Source organism: Corvus kubaryi, unplaced genomic scaffold (assembly GCF_017639235.1).
Source record: "Corvus kubaryi isolate FWS band 111438036 unplaced genomic scaffold, C.kubaryi_AGA036_p1.0 split1-37374, whole genome shotgun sequence".
Classification (NCBI taxonomy): Eukaryota; Metazoa; Chordata; class Aves; order Passeriformes; family Corvidae; genus Corvus; species Corvus kubaryi.
The window spans coordinates 129,145-151,332 of NW_024582079.1; the positions used below are offsets into that span (position 1 = coordinate 129,145).

The 22,188-nt window shown below is 42.3% G+C and overlaps 1 protein-coding gene across 1 annotated transcript in view; it reads right to left on the reverse strand.

The window, feature by feature from the left end:
* The window catches only part of LOC121657812 (collagen alpha-1(XXIII) chain-like), a gene marked incomplete at its 5' end in the record, with an annotated part of 188,572 nt that overhangs the window by 51,260 nt on the left and 115,124 nt on the right, over positions 1 to 22,188 (reverse strand). Inside the window, one exon of the mRNA XM_042013933.1 lies at positions 6,590 to 6,634. Coding sequence (XP_041869867.1) covers positions 6,590 to 6,634 — 45 coding nt within the window. The remainder of the gene's footprint in view (positions 1 to 6,589; positions 6,635 to 22,188) is intronic.

Below are 22,188 nucleotides of genomic sequence, written 5' to 3' on the forward strand. Positions count from 1 at the left end.
CTAAGAATGAGGAGTGGCAGCAAGTAATGACTGGCAATGCACCAAGAACCATCCCACTGACCTGTGTCTGTCACCTGAAGGGGGTCAGTGCCACACAGCCACAACAGAGTGCCTGGCTACACCTGGGGCAGGGACAACCTCCACGTCTCACTCCAGGCCACAAGCACAGGGGCTTAACTTGCTCTCCTTGGTTTAATTTCTTCTGAATACAGAAGCCAATGGCTCTATGCCAATTTATTAACTGAGATTCATAAACCTGATTTATTAACTCACTTACACCAAGCTACCCACAAAAGCCCTTTTGTAGAAAAGTCAAGAGTAAGTCTCAAAGAAGTGGGCAGGAAATTATTTTAATATGGGATTTCAATCATGTACCAATTATAATCTCTTTGGAATTTGTTGCCTACTTTCCTTTTCTCAGCTACTGTTTTTTTCTCCCCAACATGTGCAGGCAAGTGCTCTTTCAAAGTGCTTCCTCCTCCCAAATCCAGGAATCACAGTTGAATAGGGGGGTTCTGCATATGCACCCTGGGATGTTCTCCACCCCCATCAGTGGAGTTACACCAATCTTTCACTGTGCTGTTGGCGAATTGAGGCTCAATAAATCTTCATTAAGGCATAAAGTGAAACCTATCGAACTGATCTTTTCTCCTCCTAAGAACAGCATCACTTTCTGGTTTGCTGAACATGTTCTTAACAGCCCAGCCACAAGGCACTTGTTTCCTATAGAAGAAAGTCAAATATTTTGCAATTAAACAATAAATAAAGAAGCAGATCCTGTACCCAGGGGCTGCCCCTCATCCAGCCATCTCATCATTGTGGACACATTGTGCAAGAGATATGCTCTTTTCAAAGCAATTTGCCAGAATTTGCTGCTAACCATTTTGACTAGTGAGAATCAGTTTGAGAGGCTGAAAGGAATAATCAAATTCTTCTTACAACAAATAGAAGTTGGAAACAGCCTTTGTGTATTGAAAACTAACTTAGGGGCTGATTTCAGAAGGAAGAGGAGAAAGACAAAAATAACTTGCAAATGCACAGATTTTGGTCTGTGATTGATTTACCCTGAGCAGGGATGATGCTGCTATAACCAGGAGGGAACAGCTTGTGCTCAAGCGTGCAAGGGCATGGAGATATTTGGAAACACCAAAAGATTCCTTAAGAACATGGACAGCTGTGCTAGCAGGAGGTGAAAATCAAAACTCATTAAAAATTAATGACCCAGATTTCCTGATTGACCAACTTTAATGTTTTGTATATCCAAAGCCCGAGCAGATCACAGTGGCATCATCCCCAGCAGTACACAAACATATGGGAAATGACAGGTCACAGTCATTTATTTCCAAGTATTTTTTCAGCTTGGAAATTTTGGGATAAGATATTTCTGTTAAATCTGCAAATCATTTATTGTGCAAGCTCTCCCACCATGAGAGGAGAGAGCCAGGCAGGGGAAACAAAACCAGCCAAACATTCCCAACAGCTCAGGAAGAGTCAGAGGTGACTTTGCTGCAACTCTAAAGGGCAAATAGCCCATCCCCAAGGTAGCAACCATGCATCTGTGGCCACCTGAAGATGTAAAAACATTACAATACAAAAAAATCTGTATTAATACATAGTTATGTGTACTTATACCCACACAATATGTATATACATACACACAGAGTTATTAATTCAGGATGCTGGAAGGGGAGTAACTGAGTCATGGGTAACAACAGAGAAGGACAACTGCTACAGTCATAAGGAGTCACAGAATCTGGGAAAAAGTATTTGTCCCTGTGTGGTGACCTCTAACTCCTATCTATGCCTGGGGCACGCAGTGAATATGCTCTCCTAGCAGAGGCTCATTACTGAGAGCATATGTGGGACAGATTAGATTTGTCCTGAAGTTCAGCAGAAAAAGAACTCCTTGGGTATGAGGTTGGCACAGGCAGTTCATAGTGAGAAATATGGGGAGCAATAGAAATCCCTGGATAAATACAATTTTCTGTGTGATTTATTCACATGCAGCTCATGTGCACTTACTGAATAACAACTGTATATTTACACTTGTCCCCTCAATCACACAGCCAATGGGTTTGAAAGTGTAAATCTTGATATGTAAAATATGGGGTTTTAAGTACATGTAAGGCTGGGAGAGAAATAACCCTTCCCTGGATAGAAATCACTTTTTTTTTTCTTTTTCCTTTTAAAAAAGCTTTAGATTCTTTCTTGTTCCAAATCAGAATATTTGCACAAACAGAATAGCTGTAAGAAAACAGCCCACCCAAAAAAACCAAGAAATCCCTTTGGATTAAGTCTTTGTTAGAAGTTCAAATTAAGGCAACACTTGTAGCATAACATAAATTTGGAAAGAAAAAGTCATGGGTGGTGAGCAGGAGACTTTTACCCCAATTCACCAATTTCGACACATTTCCCCAAAAATTGCTTTTGAAATAAAAACATTTTGTAAACAAAACTTTTTCTACCAGAAATTATGCCAAGTCAGGATTTTCCAATGAAATAGCACTTCATCAAAAAAATGCTCTTTCAGGCCCACCTGTAAAGGCAATTTTGTGCCTAAAACCCCCAGCGTTTATCCCCCTGGGCTGTAGCTGTGCACAGCTGATGCAGACAGGTGCTACCCAACACCCCAGCCATCAGCTTTGGCTGTTTGTGTCCTGAGGCAGCTCTTGCTTCATATGAGGAGAGCAGAGCCTTACTCAGAGACTCCCCAAATTGAACATTTCGTGGGGATTGTCTCCTGCTTTATCTTGAGAGATTTTGAGCTTCGGATCAGTTTTTGGATCAATCTTCAACTCAGAGGAAGAAAGCAGAATGATATTACAAGAGACAAGTACATCATCTCCCACCATCTACTTGTGCAAAGACTTTGAACCAATACTTCAACTAAGCTCCCAAATCCTGGATCCTATTCATCCATCCTTCAGGAACACCCCAGCATGGCTCAATCGTTAAAAAAAAATAAACACAAAGCCCTGTGAGGGCTGTGCATCCGTGTCCCATCCCACTCACACAGCACCAGCTGGCAGCAAGAGGGGAAGCAAAACCTCCCAGGTCCCTGGCAGAAATCCTTGTTATTTCACAAACGCTCACTCCAACAATTGAACTGCTCCTCACTGGGACATATCACATTGAAAAAATAAGCTAACATGACATTAAACCTGATTTTGCCTTCGGCAAGGAAAAAGAACTGCATCTGAGATGAGCAGGCTGGCTGTCAGGACCAACCACGACAGCAAGTGCTGCAAAACCTTTCTTCCACCCCACAGTGAGAGAAGACTGACTATCCCACATAAAATGGTATTAAAATGTGTTTTTATTTTTACACACAACTTCCATGGGTAGGTGCACATGGGTCTTCGAGGCTGCGCTTGCTTTCCAGCTGGAAAAGAAATTGCTGATGCTCGTCTGCAGGAAAAAGGGTGCTGAGACCCTTGTGTCTGTCCTGGCAGGATGGGATGGAGCTCAGGACATGCTGGACCAGACCAAACAGCCAAAGTGACACCTCTCCAGGGAGGCTGCTGGTGTGAATTTCCTGGTCTCATGGTAGCAACAGTGGGATAAATTGGTTTTTAAAAGTAGCCTCATTCACAGTGGTTGTGCCCAGCTCCAGGACTGCTCCTCTGCTGCAGCAGTGATTCCCATGGGACCAGATGATGAAGAGGGTAAATAAAATGGGTTGGATAAAGCCATTTGACTCAATTACTCCCTGGTTTGTTCAGCTGGTTTGATGGTGGCAGAAACACTCCCCCAGGTACTTGATCCTTGTGTCTGAGGTCAGGGAAGGGATGACAGTGGGGACAATCGTGCTGCCACAGGGAGCTCAAGCTGCCACCAGAGATGTGAACCTCAAAGGAAGGCTGGGGTTTAGCACAGCCCTCTCTGCCCTCCAGGGCTCCTCAGGGGGAAACTTGTTGACTTTATGCTTCACTATAGCAAAATAAACCACCAAGCCCAGAGGCAGGAACCCAGCAGGAGCCAGTGCCTGCCCTTGGCGGGTTCTGGGGGCAATAACAAATATTTTTTGAAGCATGTGCAGCCAGGCTTGTCCCTCTTCCAAACAGTCTAAATAGTTAAATTTTTCCCTCCAGAACTAGTTTAAAAATTAATCTTTTATGGTAAGGCACATATCTGTGGAAGAGAGCAGTTGTCCCAATGCATTCTCATGATGATGAATTCTTAGTTTAGAGAAACAGAGCTGTTGGATTAATTTATTTTATCTGAATCCATCATGGCAGAAGAAAAAAGCAAAATTCAGTCTTGGTTTAAATCAACAGGAGGGTGTGATTAAAAGGGACAGGAATATCTCTTAACAGTTTCTCTGCTTGTTTCTTAGAGATATACATTGAAAGTTTCAGTATGAATCTGAAAAGGTTTTTCAACATGACCATTTCAACAAATGCCAGAGAAAAACACTTCCCCCTTGGCAGGGCTGAGCCTCCTGGCTCTCCAACAGCCTTTGTCTGGAAGCTGTGAAGCCCTAATCAGGCAGGGTCCCCAGGGACAGACACCAGCATGCTACACAAACAAAGTTTTAGTCTCATTTATCAGCTGTAGCGAAGGAACAAGGACCTGGTTTATGTGTGGTCAGGTTCTCAAACAAATATAGAAATATATATTCAAGTTATCTGGAGAAACAAACATCTGGCAGCTCAGCCAAAAGCAATACACAGCGGGATGCCTGCTCCCTGGGTGTCTATCTGCAGTGGGCAACCCACAGGCTCTGCACTGCATTCCTTGGATTTCACCCTTCGAGCCTGGCTGAGTGTGTGGCTGTGTGCAGTGGGTGGCTGCTGCACTCTTCTCTATTTTCCTCCTCAGTTGCAGAAATGCAAAAAAAGTTGTTACTAAGGTTGGAAATTTTTTTATCATCAATAATTGATTTCTTTTTTTTGTTTTCTTTTATAATGCTTGTTTTCTTGCTGGTTCTGCATTGATTCCCTGGCATATTTCTGCTTCATCAGAGGGATGCTCAAGTGCATTTGCAGATGTGTCACAGCATGAGGGCAAATGATGCTTTTCAAAAGTTTTGCATAAAGCAGGGAGAAGAGATTTAAGGGCATGTGTGAGCTCAGTGCTACCTCCCAGGTTTCTGTATGGACCAGAGACACGTCTTGCACAGCGTTTACATAAATGCCTGCATATAAAATCAGATCCATTGGCTGACATCTCCAGCTGCCCTTGGTTGAATGCTGTATTCCACTGTGCCCCTTGGAGCCCTTAGCTGATACTTAAAAAACAACCAAAAGAAGAATCAAAGCAGTCTGATGGCTCTTCCTACAGCCCAGCTGCTGGGAAAATGAAACAAATTAACAAAGCTGGCTGGGATCCACCACCACCCCATCAGCACCCATCCCTTGCCCAGGAGTAAATCCCTGATGCTTCAGGAAAAAAAAAAATCTCAGAAAACACCTAACGCACTCTGCAATACCATCAATGGAAGAGAAGGGAAATGCCTGCCTGCCTTCCTTGTCCATCAGCTCATGTGCTGCTGCTGGTGTGCAGCACAAATCCCCTCAATTTCCTTTCCTCAGAGTTAGAAATATTGTTCAAAAATATTGGTGATCAGAAAGTTATGCTGCCCATTTTGAAATCCCAGTTGTGAATTTTCTATAGTGAGAGGCAGCAGAGAACAGAATTCAGCCTCCTCACTAAATGAAAATCCACTGACTCCCATTCATTCTCTCAGTGTTCAAGAACCTAAGAGCTGGGACATGTAAAATTTCATGTGCTGCTTTCTGGCACATTGAAGCAATCCCAAAAACTGCCTGGCTTTCTGGGCACACCCCTGTCTGTTTTCCTCAGAAAGAGCAACTCCAGCTGCATCTCTCCCTTCTCCAACAGCACTCAGACCCAACAGCAGAATGTAAACAGCACTTCCCTCCAGGTGAAACAGGGTCAGTCCTTTCCCTTTTCAAAGTCAGGGACAAAACCCCAAACCTCACCAGATCCACCAAAGTGTCAGAGACACAGAGTTACAATCAGCTCAAATGAAAACCCCAGCAAGGTTGCTCTGTGGTTTCACCTGGGCTGAGGGTACAGTGATGCTCAGGGGACCTGCTCAAGGCTGGTGGCTGAGGTTTGGTTATCCCAGACTCCCAAATGCAGACACCAGCACCCTATGGCTGGCAGGCAATGTATGGACACATCCACATGCAGAGAACAAGTCAGTGCACACCTCCCATCTAACATGGCTGGGGGATTCCCTATTTCCATGCTAATGCACTGTCCCTCGTCAGTGCTGGAGGGTGATGAGGCTGAATACTGCAAAGAGAAATGGAAGGATGGATAAAACATGCAACAGCTGTGGGTGTTTTGAGTGGAATTTGTTTGGTCTTTTGTTTTGGTTGGTTGCTTTTTTTCCTTTTTTTTTTTTTTTAATTTGTTTTTGGTTTTTAGGGTTTTGGGGGTTGGTTTGGGTTTTTAAAAAATTTTTAATAAAACTCTTAGTATCCACCACAAAGGACGTAGGAAGTCCCTGTTCCACAGCCTGGTAGGTGGAGGTGACTGGTGTCATTGCCCAAAGGCTCCCATACCACCCAGTGACACCCCCAGCGCCCCCAGTGCCATCGGGACAGGTGATGCTTACCGGGTTCTCCACGCCGGCCAGGCTTCCCTCGCCTCCCCGGGGGCCCTGTGGGAAGCAGAGAGCACAGGGTTAGTGATGTCAGATGAACAGTGAGTTCAGGAGAGTATCTACCACATGTCCTTCCCTTTGGATCCATCTCATGTCTTCCTCCCTTTCCCAAATACCAAATAAATTAGTCCGCTGCACATCTTAATTACCATGTTTTTTTCCCCACAACATAATTTTGGTGAAAAAACCAAGATCAGGCTCCTAGGCAAGCTGGGAAGTAGGTTTTGAAGTTATTAGTATTGCTTACACAGTAGAGGGAACCAGGTCTTATATGCTCCAAAATTCTGGGAAAAAGCCTTTGTCGAGCGGGTAGCATTGCTGCGCAGTCCCTGCGTGCTGCAAATGGCTGATACAGGCTTGCAAATCACAGTATTTAAAGTACTAAAGTGAGGAACATAAACCTCTTGGTTTATACTGCTCATTATCTGAGTCAGAGCTTCTTCTGTGCAGACTGCTGACACAGCCTGGATCTGGTCATACATTTATAATTCCAGTTTTAAAGCTTGTTCGTATTCTTACCATACCGGGCAGCAATGGCTAAGGCATCCATAAAGTGCCAAAAATGACAAAATACTCTTAATTAAGGAAAAAAGGCACTCAAACAATAAACACTGATACAGAATACTGCTCCATGCCAATGTGTTGCAGCCTCTCTGCTGCAGCCAGGATTCCCTGCAGGGCACCTGGAAGCATCACTTCTCCCACAACATGTGCATTGCCAGGCTGGAAGAAAAAGCCCCTTTTTGCAGCCTTCTGCAGTGGATCAGCCAGCTTGGGTGGAGTATTTGCTGAGCGACAGCAACACTAACAAAAAGCAAGAACTCGCTTTTTATCTGAGAAACAACACTGCTCCCTCTCCTTTCTGCTGGAAAAGGATGATAAACAAAGATCATTAAATATTTCTGCACTCCTATCAGAATTTCCCCCGTTGCATAAACATTTCTGTGCTCAAACGTGCAACTGCATCTCCAGAATTTCAGCCACGGCCTGGAGTACTCCTTTTTGAAGTTTGAATACACTGTCCAGCACTCCCCCTCCCAGCCCACCACAGAGCTCCAGCAGGCCCCCTGCCCCCAAATCCCACTTGCTCCCTCGCTATGGGATTGGCAACCTGCAGACAGAAGCCCCAGGTAGTCACAAATGATTGGTAGAAATGTCTACCACTACTCCCTAAGTAACTTGCTCACAAGTTTCTACACAGAAGACAAAAAAACCCCCAAACATATTTGCAGCCTCCTTGAAAGCACATTACAGCCAGGAGAAAGGTTTACTCCCTCCATCCCCAAGTCAAGTGTTTTGGAAAGGAACCCCCAGCTCTGATGAAACACCTTTTTCAACCTTGGAGATCAGCTGTGAGTTGAGCAATTAAAGCCCCTCTACGTGCACCACCCTCTTGGCTAATTTTGGGGGTCTTACCCCCAGGCAGAGCCTCAGCTGCCTTCAGCCTCCCTTGGAGTGCAGGGAGTGCTTTAAACACCAGCCTTGCTTAATCTTTCCCTGCCTTTCCATGGACTCCTCCTGGATCTGTTTAATCTAAAGTGGCTTGCTCAGTAACCACTCTGCTTTACCTCTTCTGCCGGTGGCAGGCAGAAAGCACAGGGTGCTCCTTAGGGAGGAGAAAATGTCCTAAGAAGGTGTAGGAGAGGGAAGCCAAGTACTTAAACAAGTGAGTAATGAGTTGGTATTGATGCTTTTAGGCAGCTTAAAGGAGGGTTGCTATCAAAGGGTGAATGCACAGAGCTCCCACATAAAGCTTAGGTTGGAGCCATTCAACTGAGAATGTGAGAAACCTGCAAGAAACCAAAGATTCTGTATAAAGAGGAACCTTAATACTAGGTTGGGTTTTTTTCAAGTTTAAGGGATTTCTTAATACTTCACAGCACGTGGGAAAAGTTGGCTCTTGCCTACACCAACACAGGTTGTCCAGAGAGATGGTAGATATCCTATCCCTGGAAACATTCAAAGTCAGATTGGATGGAGCTTTGCCTGACCTGATCTAACTGAAGATGTCCCTGCTCATTGCAGGGGGATTGGACTAGATGACCTTTAAAGGTCCCTTCCAACCCCAACTATTTTGTGATTTTATAATTCTTTCCCTATAGTCTTCCAGGAAATTTGTAAAGTGGGTGCAGCATATGGAATGACAAATATATTTTAGAGATACTGCTTGTGGTGAGTGTAAGATAAACCAAAATTGAGAGATGAAAAAATTAAAAATCCATTCTCATCTGTTTTACTGCTGCTTTTATCTGAGAGCAATTTGCTAAAAAAAAAAAATGTAGCATTTTGGAAACTACATTTAGAATCCTGCTACCATTCAGTAGCTGGGTTAGGAAATGTCTCTGAGGAGAAAAAGTTTTGGTGGGAATTAAAAGGAAAAATATCAAACCCAGTATTTACTTTGGGCAAGAGTTGCGAGTGTGAATTCTGTGGGTGAGCAGGACAGAGACCTCCCAGCTCCCACGGGAGAGGGCAGCACATAGGAACAACCCAGGAGTCATTAATGCCATCTGCAGACTCAGACTCTGCAGATGTGATAAAGTCTATGGTCTGCACAATTGGAAATTATTATTTTAGCAATTTCTAGCTTATTCTGGGGGCTCAGCTTTGGATACTGCTTAATGAACTGGGTATAAAGTGAATCCATACTACACTTCTTGTTTTCAACCCCTTTAAGAAACTACAAAAGAAATTAAGGAGGCCTGGGAATTTGCTTGAAGATAAATGTTCCCTGTAAACTGTTACCTAATGACTCCATCTCCCAAGACCTCGCAGTCTGATGCTTGTTCAATATAGTTAAGATTTATGTTGCATTAAAGTAAATTGGGCAATAGCCGAGTCTTTTCTTTTAACTGTGCCAGCCCCACTGTATCAGTTCTGGGAGTCCTTTATTTACATTGTTACAAAAGAGAGTTTTGGAGAGGAGAATGAATACAAAGCCTAACAGTCTATTTTTAAACAACTTGTCACGTTCAAGCTAAACAGCTTTAATCCAGGGCATAATATTCAATTTCTGACAACACCATAAGTTTCCCAGTAAGATGATAGATTTAGTAATGCTAAGACAAAGAAAGAGAATGAAATACATTGCTATTTGAAAATATTATGAGGAAGAGATGATGGATGAAAGAATAGCTCCTCAGAAACAAGGTAAAAAGTTCACAGTAAACAGATTCACAATTGCTGGGTAGCAGCCACTTATGTCATCTACTGTGGGCAAGTAAATGAAATATTAAAAATCAGCATCACTTTATAGTTCACATAAAATATTGTCAAAAGCCAAACCCATGTACTTGTCCACAGTACAGTAAATAACCTTCATTTGAACTAATTTACCCACTGCAAGTTGGGCTGCTCGATGAACACCATAATCCATCAACACCAGGACAACAAGCACTATGTGTGTTTAATGTCTTTTTACCCTGTATAATTAACCCAAATCTAGTCCTTGACCCATGTTCCATGGCTGAGAGGCTGCATTGCTGCCTCCCATCCCTTCAGCTGGATGGATATGTTTCTGCCCGGGCAAATTACTGTTGGGCATCAGGTAAAATCAATGTTTGTCGAGGACAAAGTGAGTTTAAAATGTTAGCAAGAAAGAGAGTCCAGCAAAACCTTGCTGAATACCAATGTTTTGTTAAATGTTATGCCAGTAAAGCACATTTTACCCAAGAACTTGTGGCACCAACTTGTGCTCTTCCCTTAAACTTCTCCTACGTTCACCCTTTTCCCCTGAGAACGTTTACACAGACATGTTCCATAAATCTGGGTCCATCTCTTCCTTCAAGCCATGTGCTGCTGAGGCTCTCAGGGACTTTCTTTTTTTTGTTACGTTGATCCAAAGAAGTAGCTGGGAACAGCATTCAAGTAAAAACCTTGGCCAAGTGAAATGAAGACCTATCTTAGTGGATCTTTAGACCAGAGGGTTTTTTCCCTTGCAAGCACGACACAGTGAGCTGATCATGTTGTGAACTCTCAATCATAAATATTTAGGTCATTTTTAGGGCCTTATTTTCTAGAGGAACTCATATCTAACACATTGTGCTCTAACATGGGATTAAGTATTACACCAATTTTACACCACTCATGTGGTTGCACTTAAATTCTTTTTTTTTTTCTTTTATGAGCTTCAAATGGTTTAACTTGTTTCCCCTTCTTCCCTTTTGGCATTTTTCAAGTTGCTTTCAATATATCAGCATTTTTTTCAGTTAAAAATGAATCAACCAGAAGAATGACTTGAACAAATTGGTTGGTTCAGCCACTCTCAAAAAGTGGATTTTTTTTTTCATATGGCTTCACTTAGAAGGAAGGAGAACTTTGCAGCAGAGCACCGTGGGGTCTGGTACAGAGCACAAGGAAACTGTGGCCCCGGCCTAGCTGGCTGTTTCTGCACAAAGGCCAATTTACTTTCTTGTTCCCTGAGGAAAAGGTTTATGGTTCATGGGCAGAAGTCAGATGTTGTGATGCTTGCTCAGCTGATACTCATCAGGTATTCAAGTCAGGCTGTGGCTCCGAGACCGCAGATCTGAGATTAAACAGTTTTGGGTCACAACATTTTGCGTGAACCTTTTTGGCTTCGGATTCCAACAGACCCAAAGATTCAAAGCAAATACCAGATGCAGATTGGAAACATGCAGCACCTACAGTCTGCAGAAGTTTTCCAAATAAAACAAACAAAAAAGTAATATCTAGACTCATTTCAAATTTGGCCCAAGTGCCCCAAAATCTCTCTGAGATCCTGGGCTACATTATGTCTTAGCAAAAAACACCCAGAGAGCAACCTCTAGTTGTTAGCTGGGGAGAGCTCCTTGCAGTTCCATCCCTGATCCAGTTGCTTTCAAGGCACAAAAGAAGCAAGAAACTGTTTTCCTTCTTATACCTTCAAAAACATCTTCCTCACAATGCACTGGGGAGCTGCGCTCAACCTCAGGGAACAAAACATCTGCATCTCAGGACCTCAGCACTAAAGGTTTACAGCCTCAAACTCTTCTTTACCTAGAGCTAAGCTAAAATGCAGGGTACCCCCAAAATGAGGGCTATCCAGGCAGGGACAGGGTGCAGTTTTAAACTGTTCCAACAAGATGCAGCAGAGCAAATCCAAGCCCCAAATCTAACATTCAGCAGCACCAATAAAACCTGCACACAAGGTGTAGCAGCTTGAGATGACACAATATTTCAAGACCAGGGAGAAATTTAGTGTGCTTAAGTGTGTTTTTACCTGCAGCCAGAGAAGTCCCCTCTTACCCTGGGTGGATATGTGTTGCAAAAGAAATAAAAATAAAATTCAAGCTCATTCAAAGTGTGAAATGATACATGCACACTTACTGAAACCAAAGCTCTGATTATGCTCCATTTAAAACAACCAAGATGGTGCCACTCACTCCATACTCTGGATTCCCCACCCTCCACCCCTAAATAATATTTTTTCTTTTTTTCCCACACCCAGGGACAGTTTCTTCAAACAGTCAAGTGCATACAGCTCTTTTGTTTAGTCATCTGGGCATGAAGATAAACTGAATTTGAGACATAAATTAAGAAGTGACTGGAATAAAGCCACAATTGCACTTACATCAAACATGGGATTTTTCTTCTCTTGTTATGGCTGGTCTTACTCAGGCCGTTTCCAGATAATACACTGGCACAGCTGCAGTGCAGGGCAGGAGCAGATGTTTTCAGCATTTTTACATTTTTAAAACAAGAGGATGCATATTTTGGCAGCTGTGGGGGCTGCTATATGCAAGGTAAAAAAGTTTTCATGGCAGATTTCAGTTTTCCACATCTGCACCGAGACAGCTGCTCCAGTACACGTCCTGGACAGAGATGGGAGCTTCGAACATCTTTCAGAAAGTGTCTATGCACAAACACGCACACATATTTGGTTTAATGTTTCTTTATGAGAACAGTGACAACCTCTGTTCATTGTCCCCATATGCTCCTACACACTTAAAACACTTAGAAAGATTTAAAAAAAAGTTCAGGACACAATCTCTTCAGAGACTTACTGGTTAGGCAAGTCAGACATAGCTGTATCAATCTGGAAAATGAACACAGACTCATTTTTCTTCTACGGATACAAGCTAGAAATCCAAGTAGTGATAGAGCTGAGAACAGAAATGATGCCAAACTCACATTGCATTTGACTGAAATTCATGATCCTTACATTATCTTCAGCACCAGGTAACTGAAAGCAACACCGCCCAGAACAAGCGATGAGCAAACGGACACCCTCTTTTTCCTGCTCAAATAATTTCTAACACAAAGTCACCTCTGGGAAGAATCAAGAGGTCACCAGCAATAGATTTATTCAGCAGATGAAGATTGCTCTACTTGAATCACTAAATCTGCCTCATGAAACACCAGCCTGTTTACCAACACAAGGAACAGCTGCACATCTCAGGAGCACCTCTACAACACGACATAATGGTGGTATTTCTTGCAGAAATAAGACAATTTTCTTTTTTTCTAAGAACTGCAAGACACTTCTGTAAGGTAAGGGAGATAACGAAGCACTTATTTCTTCCTTCAGCTTTCAGTTGCAATCTGACATTTAAACAAGTTTGACATGTTGGATTACAAAATCTCTTGTGAAACATTCAGATCTGACACAAAGTACTTGGGTTTTGATGAATTGCATCTTTGGAGCACGGAAGTACTCAAAGCTAATGCGTCTTATCTACAGTCAGAATTAGCCATTCCAGAGCCAAGGTCCCACAGAGAAAAAAATAAAATACTTTTTGTCATTTTCAATATGTGAAAAACAAGAAGAGACACGAGGAAGTCAAGACTTCGAGAGCAGCTGAATAACGCGGTTCCTTGGATACCTAGAGAAGATCCCAGCGACTACAGAGAAGTGTATACATTGGAGACTTTAAGCAAAAACTCACATCCTTTGTATTTATGTTATTCTCACACTTGCAGACAGTCTGTGGATAATGCCCCTTCTGGCAGGATTTTCCACCCTCATTGTTTCCCAGTTTCCTATGAAGGGGAGCCCAAGCTGCCATGTGCAAACCATAAAGGGATGGGGCCAAGCACATCCTAAGAACACACCCACAACCATCACAGTAATATCACCAAGAGAATTTGCTTCTATGTTACAAATTAAATTCAACATAAAAATCAAAGTTTTCCTGTTTCCAGGCTCATCCAACACTGCACTTACATGTGACTATTTCAGCATCTCTAAAAAACCTGTTAAATTCCTCCTCCTGTGGCCTTCAAAAGAAACATTTTTCTCCTGTGTAACCCTCTCTCCACCCCAAATCTCCTGCATACACAGAAGGCATTTCCTACACGTTTGTAAGAGCTATCTTGTTTTCTACACCTTATTCCACATGCATCATCATCTCTATAAAGAGAGATCAGGAATAGCCTATCAAGCAAATATGAAGTCAGATTCTGGAGCTACTTCTACTTCCATTATCTGCATTAACCCTTGACCAGGGTTGCATGATGCCATATGCTTCAAAAGACAGGGGAAAAGCACATCTTAGTGAAACAGAACCCCAAGCAAAATGCAAACAGCCAAATCCCCTCCATGCAGATGAAGCCTTGTAAAACGTAAGCAAAAGCTGTACAAAACAAAACTAAAAAAAAATCACATCATTTTGTCACAATGTCAGCAGTGTCACACAAAGAGCTCTAAGTTACAGATACTAACAAGGCTGTCTGTTCCAAAATAATTGTACCCAATATAAAACATCCAGTGAAACTGCCACACAGTCTTCAGCAGAGTTAAGTGATGGAAGTTAGACACAGGTGATCCTCCTCCCAGACACTCAAAATTAAATTGATGTGTGAATTCATTCTGCCCTGAATTATCCAATAAGCAGTTAATCTAAGAATCAGACTAATTTAGGTTGGAAAAGACATCTAAGAACATTAAATCCAACTATTAACTCAGCACTGCTAAGTCCCTAAACCATGTCCCCTAAATGCCGCAAAAAGCAAGCAGACCATCTGCAAGCAGAGCTCCTGACCCAAGGAAAAAGAAAAAAAAGAGAGAGAAAACAAAGTCTTCTCTCTTTTAAGTAGAAAAAATTTCAACAACAATGTGAACTTGTAAATACAATGTATACATGCCTCAAATATCCTCATTTTTGGTTTCTACTAAAATAAGCAATTTTTAGAACAAGCATGTAAATCTCATTTTTGCCACAGAAGAATAAGGCTGGGGTCACCCTGAGATTTCTCTGGGTACAGCTGAGGGTGTCGCCATCGTGGGAGAGGACATGACATTTCTTGGCCTCTGGATTTTTCTTCTCCCTTCAGCTAATATGTTTGCAATAAATCTTACAGGAGCTTAAGCTCTAGCTGTACATTTAGAGCACAACTCAAATTCTTTGGAAATTATACCCTTTTGTGAAAGGGCAAGTGCATAACCATATATTTGAGGGATACAGTCTCTGCCTAATGGTGTGGGAAATTGTCTTTTTTATAACCAGATAAGTTCTCCTCTTTTCAGTATTTCCAGACAGGGAAAGCCTGGAGAGCAGCTGATAAAGAACACTGCAAAAGTAGAAGAAAAAGATTGAGAATAGAAGATCTGAGGGAAAAAAAAAAAAAAAAGAGCAAAGTAAATCGAAATCCAGAAAGAGTCTTCAAACGTAATAGAATATCCCTACACATCATGTCAGACCAGCCTTGCAAGGAGATATCTTCCTACTTGAGATACCTCCTGGAGAAGAGAAGTCAACTCTCAAACTTGTGGAAGCTTCCCATGTCGGGGCTGAAATTATAAAGGAAAAAAATGGCAAGTGAAGTGATTCCAGCCCCAGAGCAGCAGAAACAATATACTTTGTTCTCACAAATTGGGACCAGGTAAGTTGGCACAAGGTCTTTGGCAAAAAAACAATTTAGCCTCAAATTTGAGACCAGAGCAATAGTATTAGATCACTTACTCAGACGTAAGTTGTGAGCAGCTGTTTGGCTTTTCTTTCACACAAAAGCTTATACTGTAAAAGAAATTCCTGGCCCACATTCAGATGCTATATTTGCTCATAAGCAGTGTTTCTCATTTGAGTCCTGATAATGCAATGAAATCAGTGATGAAAAATTTTTACAGAAGAGATGCAGAGGAAAAAAAAAAAGTATCTCTTTAGAAGTACTTAGGTCTTGCTGTTTGCTAAAACTCTTATTTTAACTGCAAATATAATTAAAAGTACAAGTGTCTTCTCTCCCTGCTGACCTTGGGCAAACACCAGATTGACTGTGTGTAAACAGTTTGCTTTCCCACCCATCTGAGATCCTTCCAACAAAGGAATACATGAACTCTAATGAAAAATACAGTTTCCATTCTATAGGCAGAACCAGCATGTGCTACAGCCATATTCACTCCCCAGAAAGAATACCGTGTTTCCTGTAGCAAGTGTGAATGATCAGAACAATATAATCCCTTTTACTGCCTTGTACCTGACCTACATTGCACAGCTTCCAGCAGAAATAAACTGAGGCAGTTGCAGTTAAAATTGCCAGATGAGGCCTAAATGGCCACACTTAAAAGCTCTAATAAATAAAAGTAATTAATGACTAACTTAAGAACAGCATTTGTGTATCAATTTAAAGAATTAGGCTTCCAGCCATAATGCTAATCCATGTCAAGTCTGAATTCAATTAACAAGCAGGAGCATGGTGGCTAATACAAAGGAAGTGATTAGAAAAAAAAGAAAAAAAAAAACCAGAATAAAACCAAAGGGCACTTTCAGGCTGGGTACAGGCTGCACAAGCCTCTGGGCAACCCCATGAAATACAAAAGTACTCCAGAATTTAATCACAACTTCCATCAGAAGGCAAGACAGCTCTGACCTAAGATACCTGGCCACAGAGACATGAAACCTCCCCTTTGGCCATGCCCAGCCCTACATGACCAGGCTGCAGACAGCAGCATCAGGGTGAAGGAGTGCTCACTCCGGGCTGGGAGTGTGGATGCTAAAGGATATGGTTAGCAATGAGGCTGACTACAAAACAGCTGTAGGAAAATCAGAATAAAAAAAAGAGGTGTATCAGCACATATAAAAACAGAGTTAAGATACCAGAGAGCCTGCTGACACTTCTCTGGCACATGCCATGCCTCGGAGGTGGTTGGCTCGAGGTGGGGAACAGGTGCAATTAGTGAAATGGGATGAGCCAACACACACAAATTTGCAAAGGCAAATTCTGTTATGGCCCCTTCCTGCCATATTCCGGGCCTGATCTGGCCCAGAATTCAGTGGCAATGCTTGTTTCTATTGAAGTGCAAAGAGGAGATGATTTATTGCTCACACATCTGGGAAATGTTTCAGTAACAAGTTCATTTTAGACCAAAGTCTTCTGGGCCAGTATGTTGCACCACAAGTCGCTTCCAAGCACGCGCCTCAGCCGATGCCTTTACGAGACGCAGGTACAGTGTGGGGCTCTGCACATTAAACCCACAGACTACCAAAAGGAACTCTGTAATTTGCTTAATGAGGTCATTTGCCTACTCAGTGTATCCTATTTGATGGCCAGTCTGGTTTATCAGAGCGAACCAGTCTGGCAAACAGCTCAAAAAGCCGTAATGAAGTGACTGACTGCTCAGCTGCTTCTTCCAGATGCTTAATTCATTACCAATTACCCAAATGCATCTTTCAGAGGTATTTAGACCATTTTCAGCTCCAGAGTTTCAGTTGTCTATAAAGCAACAGGCCTATAAATCTTTTTACATGGCAGCTAAACCTATTTCCCACTTTAAAGTAAAAAAAGCAGGATCAATAGGACAGAAAGGCAGCAGTGTGGGAGGTGTACAGCATTTTTCTTTTTTAATAGTGAAAAGCATCTTGAAGATGAAATGGAAAATTTAAATTATTTCTGACAATCCCAAGGTGCAAATTTTTACCTGCAGATACTTGAATTGTGTCATCTGTGCTTTTTAGAGATCAGCTAAACAAATGCTGGATTGCCAGTTTAACTTACCAAACAATATCCAGGAAAGGTTCAAAGGTTTAGCAGAGATGAGGTATTGTTGCTCTTTAAACACTGAGATGAGATGAAAAGAAAGAGGCAATTATTCCAAGCAAAGCCATCCAATATGTTACTAAGTTTGGATAAGACCATCAGTTTCCACTTGTATTTTAAAGAGTCCAAGTTTGGGAAAAACAGGGCAAAACATGGTGAAAGAAGGAAAACAAGCCAGAAAAATATGAAAGGGAAAGACAAGAAGCATCTGACTTTCTTTTGGTGTAAAGGACAAGTCCAGTGGTGAGATTGTATGGACCTGAGAGAGACAGCATGACATTTTGGCACAATAAGGGACAAAAGAGAATCAAGGAGCAAGCTTTCACTTCCCAAATATGTCAGTTTGAGACTTGATTGAAGCATTTTATCAGCCTTTTTCTCCACAGAGCACTATTTTCTTATTCATGTGCTCTAGGTAAGATTTTGCCAACCCTCCAAGTCTACCTTGTTCTTGAAAGACGATGAAAAATTGCAGGTTTCTCCTCAAAGTGAAGCAGCAGGGTTGGCCTACATCTTACATAGATTAATACATGATGCCTATTGTTGGGTCTTTCCAAGATTTTAACTGAAATCAGACCTGGATTTTAAATGCAACACAGTAAGTCAAATCCTGCTTTCAATTTTACTTTCTGGATTCCAGGATACACTTTTACACTATTGATATCCTGGATGTAATTTCACCTGAGGATCTAAAACTGTTTCAAGAAGAAACCTTGACAGTCTTGCACAAATACAGATATAATGCCACTGAATTCTGAAGTGGAGTTAAATGCAGCCTTTGAAAGGGCAGTTAACCACATAGTGAAGTGTAGCAGATGGAAACTAACACTGAAAGCAGAAAAAAAATGAAATCATGCTGGTAAGGGTCAGAGGATTACAGTGTTTTCAAACCACTGCTTCAGATGGTGTTTTTTCTCCCAATAGATGAAAATTTTCTAGGGCATCTGGCTCATTCCTCCAAGAATTGTGCTGGTGTAATTTGATTATTCATCAATACTCATAATCAGCCTTTCAGCATTTACTGCATCCATAGATGAGTAATGCAGAGCCTGTTTGTGTTGCAGACCAGGACTTTGAGGGATTTAGGAAGTACTAAGCAATGAAGCTCAGTCTGAAGTTGAAACCAAATCCCAATGTTTCCACACATTGTAGGCTTCAGAAAACATTCCAAAAATTCCCACCCTAAGAGTAGAAATACCTATAGATCCAACAGGGTTTTATAGAAACTAAATATGGTTCTGTAGAACTAAGGTAAGAACTTAGAATAACAAAAAAATGCCATTTCCCATTTCCCCTTCCCTCCTCCCAGATTGTTCAACAGTCTCAGAATCCATTCCGGGTTTGGATTTTCCAGCTAATTAGAAAGACCACACAGTCAGAGTAAACTCCCAAAGTACATTTTGCTTTGCAACCACTTGTCCACATTATGCTAGTGCTACTCCCAGTCAGCTCCATCCACAGCTGTGCATCCCCTGCATATCCCACCCCCACCAGCAGCCCATGGAGCAATGCTGCCATGCAGCAAGAGCAGGTATTTCACACCACATAGTCCTCAGCCACTGCAAAAAACCGACCCTAAATTAATCTGATGCAGAGCAATGACATCTACTGAACTGGTGAGCAAGAAATCCAGTCCCCAGCAGGGAACTCCTGTGTCCCCAGGAAGCATCTGCTGCCACAAAGGCACCTCATGGGAGTTTTGAGTTGTGTTGGACACCACTGCCACATAGATGTGAGTGGTTGCACAGACCCATTACCAGGAAGACCACTGAAACCATGGCTAAACCTTGTCCTAAACCAGGCTTTTGTCTGGGAGGGAGATGTTCCCTCACCCGGAGGCAGAGGTGCAATAACCCAAGTTTCCCAGGTGAAAGCAAGCTCTGAAGAATGACATCTGGCTTCTGCACAACTTGGCTGTCAAACCTCTCTCTTGCTGATGTTTCTGTTTCTTATCTTCTTGCTTGTGTTTGGAGCTCAAACAAGTGAAGGACCTGGCTGCTGTGGGGGTCAGCCCCCATGGCCCCTCTGCACCCTGGGCCCCAGGCAGGGAACTCATCTGGGCACCTTCCCCGTGGCCAGTCCAGTGCTGGGCACCATCCAGAGTGCCACAGGCCTCCCCTAAGCCCTGGCATTGCTTCATCTCTATTTTCCTCAAAAGTGACCCATAGTCTTCCTCTTGGAGATGAAAAAGAAAATCTTACTCTCAGTCACTACTCTGCCACTTCTCTCCTTTTTGCAGCTCTCTATACCCCTCCTGCTGCTGACAAAGATTATTTCCCACCTTCACTTTCTTGTGTGTTTACATTTGCTGTAGTACCATAAAGCAGAGTAAATTTTGCAAACACTCTGCCTGAATCCATATAATAATAAATCAGATCCTCCAAGAAACTATGTGTCACTTGTATAAAACTGAAATGTTTAAACCACCCTCACCCACCACCCCCCCCCCCACCAAATTACCACAGCTGCTTCTCCCCTCCCCTCCAGCAACTCCTCAGCCACCTCTGAAAGCTGTTACTGCTCTGACTGACAGGGGGGACATCAACAGCCCAACACAAGCTGACTGATTGACAAGCCCCACTCCTTTTAAAACTGATTTTGCTTAGTAAACCATTTAAAACATGTCAAACAGTTTCAACAGTTCCCTGTGAAACCACTGTCAACTCCATTCCCTCTGGAGAAGGTAATTATCTTGTTGGGGAACAAATACTGAATTTCTTTTCCATAATCATTTATTAATTGTTCTCATATTGAACAATTTACTTTGGTATATATAATACATGAAAAATTTACTTCAGTAAAATAAATAAGATCCAGCCCTTGGTCATATTGCTGCAAGAGAAGTTAATTTTGCCGAAGTAGGGAAGCCCAGGGCAGGAGCCAGCTCTCACTTGTCCACAAACTGAATGGGAAACTGTAGAAGGTAGTTAGGAAAGAGTACCTTTACAATAGGGGAAAAAAAAAGAAAAATATAGTCCCAGACTACAGATATTCATCACAGTTCACTCTGAGCATTTATTGTACTATTACTGTTACAGCAACGAGGAGACTTCTATCAGTTTTGCAGAGGACAGGCATACAGAGCTCCTGTTCTAAAGACACTGCTATTAGATGATACCTACACGACAACAAAAATGAGTTTCAATAGGAAATGGGTAGTAGAAAAAAAAAAGGATAAACAACAACTCAAGTATGACCATAAATTTCCCATGGTCACTTAACTTCGGCAGTAGTGACTGATTCAGATTTTATTGTATGGTTTTACAACCATGAAGGAGAATTCACTCAATTGTGTAGATGCCACCTCTTTTTTGAGTTCTTCAAATATGAAAAGGTGCCTTTGAAATTTCAGGGGTATGGGTTTTGCCTGAAAAAACAGAGTTTGATGCTTATGGGAAGGGTAATTTTATGCTTTTACAAAAAAAAAAAAGTATTTTAAGCCACAGCAGGAAATTGCAAGCAACTAATGTAAACGGGACACTTGACAATCACTAGAAAATATTTACACTAATATAACTGTAAGTGCCCAAAGGAAACAAACAAATGCCAGAAACACAACTTAAGTTGATGGAATGAGAAATAAACACAAGAATAATGGATGAGTTCAGCCCAAAACCTTCGTGCACACATGTGGAGCAGTCCCTTCTCCTCCAGTGCTGTTCCTGCATCTCCATCTCCCTGGTCCTACCCAACAGACTCCACTGCAGATGTGCCCTGGGATATGTGAGTGCCTTCATTTAAGCCATTGTAAACCTCAAAGTTTGGCCCTAAGTTGCCCCACAGAAGTTTAGACTATATAGTAAAAAAAATTTCTTCACTGAAGGGGTGGTCAGGCATTGAAACAGGGAATTGCCATCCCTAGAAGTGTTGAAAAGGAGTGTGGATGGGGCACCTGGGAACATGGTTTAGTGTTGGATTAATGGCTGGACTCAATCTCAGAGGTCTTTCCTAACTGTAACAATTCTGTGATTCCATGATTCTAAAGCATTTTCTCATTTGAGAAAGTGATGATGGAGCCCAGGAGAGAGAAGTAGCTCACAGGGACACCGTAGGAGCTTGGCCCCCCTGAACACTATGGAAACTAGAAGCACTCTTAAGTCCATAAAATTCTCAGCTTGGAGCAACTGCAAACCCAGTGCTGCTTTGTTGTTTCCACGTGGCTGCACTGATGGTGCTGGAGAATCACAGAATGGGTCAGGTCAGAAGGGACTTCAGTGGGTCACCTGACCCAAGGCCCTGCCCAAGCAGGGTCATCCCAGAGCACATGGCACAGGATTATGTTTGGACAGTTCTTGAATATCCCCAGTGAGGGAGACTCCACACCCTCTCTGGGCAATCTCTTCCAGTGCTCGGTCACTGCACACTGAAGCTCTGCCTCACGTTCAGGTGAACCTTCCTGTGCATCAGTTTCTGTCCATTGCCTCATTCTATTGCTTGGTACCACCAAGAAGAGCCTGGTTCCACCCTCAACACTCTCCTTTCAGATACTTACATATATTTATGCTTATATACATTGAAATCATGCATTTTATGGGGCCACAAATACCCACAGTTCATACTACTCCTGAATCAAGTTGCAC